Source organism: Rutidosis leptorrhynchoides, chromosome 2, assembly GCF_046630445.1.
Source record: "Rutidosis leptorrhynchoides isolate AG116_Rl617_1_P2 chromosome 2, CSIRO_AGI_Rlap_v1, whole genome shotgun sequence".
Taxonomy (NCBI): domain Eukaryota; kingdom Viridiplantae; phylum Streptophyta; class Magnoliopsida; order Asterales; family Asteraceae; genus Rutidosis; species Rutidosis leptorrhynchoides.
In genome coordinates, this window is record NC_092334.1 from 208,433,844 (window position 1) to 208,438,864 (window position 5,021).

At 32.8% G+C, this 5,021-nt stretch overlaps 1 protein-coding gene across 1 annotated transcript; it reads right to left on the reverse strand.

Moving 5' to 3' along the window:
* Window positions 1–203: 203 nt before the first annotated feature.
* Window positions 204–4,599, reverse strand: LOC139891662 (uncharacterized). The gene is made up of 9 exons (XM_071874638.1): window positions 4,506–4,599; window positions 4,212–4,324; window positions 2,857–2,993; window positions 2,705–2,771; window positions 2,472–2,579; window positions 2,294–2,368; window positions 2,087–2,204; window positions 1,488–1,534; window positions 204–551 (listed from the first exon to the last, which is right to left on the reverse strand). Exons 2-9 carry the CDS (start codon window positions 4,314–4,316, stop codon window positions 441–443), a joined length of 768 nt encoding a protein of 255 aa, XP_071730739.1. The 5' UTR covers window positions 4,317–4,324; window positions 4,506–4,599; the 3' UTR covers window positions 204–440.
* Window positions 4,600–5,021: the final 422 nt, after the last annotated feature.

Genomic DNA, 5,021 nt, shown 5'->3' on the forward strand with positions numbered 1-5,021 from the left:
AGGTTTTCTTTATAAAAGCGTGCATCATCATAGGTTTTGTGTACATATAACAAATAGATTTTTATCACATCGCTTCAGTACTTCAAGCCAAACCTATAGTACAAACTCTTGAAATCGAAACGACTTTATGACAAACAAAACATGTAAAAATGTTTTCATGAAAACACAGTACTATTTTCATGAAACATAAAAAAATTGCAATCATGTTACAAAATACTGTTTTTGTCCAAGGTGTTAGATGGAACATCCATCCTAATCAGCCAAAATTGGGTTCTAATAAATCACTTTAGACCAAACAAAACTTCTAGAACTGCCACAATCTTGAACCTTAAATAAAACAAATACACCAAACTTATAATGACATACCTCAAGCATTATGAAGTTAGGTGTTTGCATTATTATTATTATACATTAAAAAGCAACAAACAAAAGTAATGGTTCTAGCTTTCTTGTTGGTTTTCGTTTGGTCTTCGATACGGCATGAATCTGTGGTCTTTTGCAGCGTTTTTTCTCCTCTTTTTCTCAATGAACGATGCAAGCTGACCGGATGCCTAGTGGATTATACAAGAAAAAAAGATTAATAACCATGAATATACGATTTATATACAGGAAATAAAGATGGAATAAAAGTGTTACTATAACTTTGTTATTTGATTCTAAAACTTGCGTCAGAGCACAAGCTATAAAGGAAAACACTTAATTTCAAGGTCATACAGGCCAATAGTCTGATAAGAGTTGTTAAATTTATAGAAACGCTACAACAAATTTAACATTTGTTCATACATATATTTACACACTTTCAAAAGGCGTAAACTTTTTGTTTTAATTCTTCACCTTGTAAATGTGTGTAGAATTAGTACATTTATAAGTGTAGAATATCATTGTAGTTTCACACATAAGGTTGTAAGGATAGTAAGTTCACACTTAATGGTGTGTACAATCATAAATATAATCACGCTTAAGAGTGTTAAATTGATTTTGTCACACTAGATTTGTTTACGCTTCCATTGTGTGAAGAAATAAGGTGTAACGAATTTACCTACAGTTTTAAATGTGATTAAAACTAACCTCCCCCATACCTCGCATATGCGGGATTGGGTATTGTTGTTGTTGTTGTTTTAAATGTGATTAAATTTGTGCTTGTACATACTAATAAGTGTGAACATTTTTCCCTATAGTTTTATGTGCAGAAATCTAATAATATTCTACATTTATAAATGTAACAAGCTTACACATATTTATATGTGTAAGAAATTTAGAAAAAAAGGTCACTCTTTTCTACAGGTGTGTAAAAATATGTGTGACGAATCGTAAATTCGTTGTAGTAAAAGCATGGCGAATCAAAAGATGTTTAGCTTTCTAACCCGTAATAATGTCAATATTAAAGTTTATAAATCAGAAAAAATGCTATGTTATCTGTTCGGTATCAAAAGATGCTATGTTATAAATCAGAAGTTTGAAGAGGAATTACACATATAACTACATACCTTGAGCGCCTTGAATTTCTCAACAAGTTCCTGTTTTCGGATTTCGGCTGCAACGGAAGAGAAAATATAGTTGATTAATATGTGCGTCAAGGTACTCGTGAAATAAATAAAACCTGCCAACCATAATGTTGCATACCATTGTTTTTTTTTTTTGTTTTTTTTTTTTTATCTAAACTAACTTTTACTCATCGACAAACAAGAACTGAAACCACAGGTGGCAATCTCGACCATTCTAATTAGGTCAATTTGGCATATATAAAATCTCTAACGGGTCAAACGAGTGAAGTAATAATAATTAGTAAATGGAAACAGGCTAAATTTCCCTAAAGTGTATTACTAATGCCAGGAACATTTCCTAAATTATAATATTGAAAACTACATACATAAAAAGAAAACCAAAATCAAATTTCATACACTAATAGATTACACAAATACTTAAACTTGGACCATGAAGTGTACTGAGTACACCATACACCAAACCCATACTAAATAGTTATCCATTTAGCAGTTACCCAATTCACCCGACCCGTCCATTTTACTCTCTACATGTTGAGAGAGAGAGAGAGAGAGAGAGAGAGAGAGAGAGAGAGAGAGATTACATTTCTTCAAATAATAAGGTTGTTTCCCTTGTTTTGCTGCCTCTCTTTCCTTCTTCTTGTGCTTTACAAGAATCCCTTTATCAGTATGTTTTGCGGATGCCGATTTCAATTGCTTGTCCTAGTACAACATAAGTGACAAAAAGATTATTGACAATGGAAACATTTTATCAAATAAATATATGTTTTGAAAAGTAAGGCCCCACTTACAATCCACGCTACTCGTTCTTTTAACTCATCAAAGGCTTCTGGGTCCTTAGTTTTCTTCATCTGCTTCTTCAATCGCTATCAACGCAACAAAAATAAAAAAGAATATTAAAAAAAAAAACCCGTTGTTTGTGACATAACAGCTGCATTAGGTTAACACGTTTGAATCCTACAAAGGTACCTCTTTCTCAGCAGGAAGTTCAGTATCATATAGAAAGTTATATCTCTTCTTGAACCCATCTACATCGAGTGTTCCACATAAAGATTCAAAACGTGGGTCACGAACAACCTGGTTTAAAAACATTAAAAAAAATCAAAATTACCATTTTTCTAGAACCAATATTCTTTCGAAAGGCTAATTGGCATTAGAGGTGTGTTTGCTAAAGACAATGGAATATTCCACACATAACTCACCTTTTTAGGAGCCTGAATGACTTCTCTAAACCTACCAACTGGCTTTTTGCTACTAATTTCCATTGGCCTGAAAAAAGAAAACGACAACAATTGGCAACTAAATAAACCAACAATACAAATAAACAAAAACGTAAGTTAAACTGATAAATTACCTATTCTTGTTCTCTCTTTTACCCTTCCTCTCTAACTTTGGCTTCTGATTAACCACATGTGATCCATCCGAACGTGCCTTCTGCAACTCCTCAAACGTAACATTTGCAAGCACTTCATGTATCTCATTCTCCCCATCCTAATCACATATTCATCATACACTTACTCAAACATAACACGCACCAATATTTTAAATAAATTCAACACCAATAATGGTTGTAAAAGTCCCCAGACTAGTCAAGAATTTAAAGTAGTCCAACTAGTTGCCGACTAGTCTCCGAATTGACCGTTCAAAGCTGTCAAAAGTCCAAGAATTTTTTTTTTTTTTTTCAAAATGGTAATATATTTTAGGGTTTTACAGAAATGGTTTTTCAAAAAAAAAAAAAAAAAAAAAAAAAATTACAAAAGTAGGTAAACCGGTAAATCGATTGCCGGTTTGTCAGTTTTCACACCAAACCGGCATTTCATTTGCCGGTTTGCATGTTTTCATTCGAAACTGGTACCAGTATTAGGGTTTTGACTGTCGTACACTAAACACACCCAAACCGGCATTTGAAATTCTATTTAAACGGACAGTATTATTGAGTGTTGTCGTCAAATTCAAGTTTTATCTCAAAAGTGCATGTTGAAAGTTGCATAATCACATGTTAAACATGGAACCGAAGTACATTTCAATTGACGTATACCACGGCTGCGATTTTGAAGATGAGACAAAGTTCTCAGGAGGCGAGAAGACTACAATTGATAATGTTGATGTTCGTGGGTTTGATATGCAGAAGTTGAATGAATTCTTTCGAGAAAAGTTACCGGAAAATCCAGATTCAATGGACATATACTATTACAAACAAGGAATAGCTCAACCTGAACCATTGTGCTTTGAAGAAGATTGGTATACATTAGTTGTGAAAGCATGTTAACTGACAAACGGCAATCGAATCACCGGTTTCCCTATTTTTATAAATTAAATGTTTGAAAACCCATTTCTGTAATTACCCTAATAAAAATTACTATTTTGAAAAAAAATTCAAAGTCCAATTTAGTCAGTCAAAGTAGGATTTATTATTTGAAAATTAAATTTATTTAGTCATAATCGGCCAAAGTAGGTCAGAGTCAAAGTTGGTCAACATCCAACTAGTCTCCGACTTGGCCGATTAGTCTCTACAAGGTCCCGACCAGATAGTCCCGACTAGCAACTTTTTTTTTTTTTTTTTTTTTTGAACCGCGATATTAGTACATGATAAATGTGTTGAGACAACAATAAAAGTATCATGATCCTAATGCCAGTTCATACATAACTGTCATATATAAATATATACACAACAATTTCAGCATACAAATATGTATAATAAAAACTCACATCTTCAGAAGCAGATTCTTCTTCAACTTCTTCTGATTCTTCATCATCACTTACATCGAACTTCATTTTACTCGAAGTAGGCATATCATCATTGCGAATCTTCATATTAATCTCTAAAATTACATAGATTTGTGTACAATTCCATTAGTATCAACCTTCTTAAACTCTAGATTATCAAAAAATCAACATACAGTTATTGTAAACAACATAAATGACCTAAATTATATCTGCTAATTTAACTAGGTCAAATCGATTAAAATAAAAAAACTAAATGAAATTAAGGGAGACACTGACCTAGGAAGTCGATAATGCTTCGAGTTGTTAACCGAAAACAAACCGATTCACCAAAAGCTTTGAGTGATTATGTGCACGAATGAATCAATCGCGGAACGGCTACGAAATATATTTGCGTGTTACTCCAAGGTTCAGCCTAATGAAGATCTAAAAACTTTTAGGCCCAATAAAATTTAACCAGCCCAATAACTTTCAATAGTTCTCCCAAGTGAAAAATTCAATTACAGTAGGAGGCAATGCCCGTGCGTTGCACGACTTGTCTCGGATTTCACTATTTTAAAATTTGTGTTCCGAATGGTTCGAGTCTTGGCGGGAGTTGGTTGAAAACATATTATCCTTAAGTTGAAAGTTGATGTTAGTACCATTATGCAAGTGGTCAAGTAGAATTTTGTACATATATTTTGTTTGCAACTATGAAAATCTGCACATTCGGGTCATATGTAACTATAAAACTATATATAAATAAAAGTTTACTAAAGGTGGTTAAATGAGTTTACTAAAGGTGGTTAAATGAGT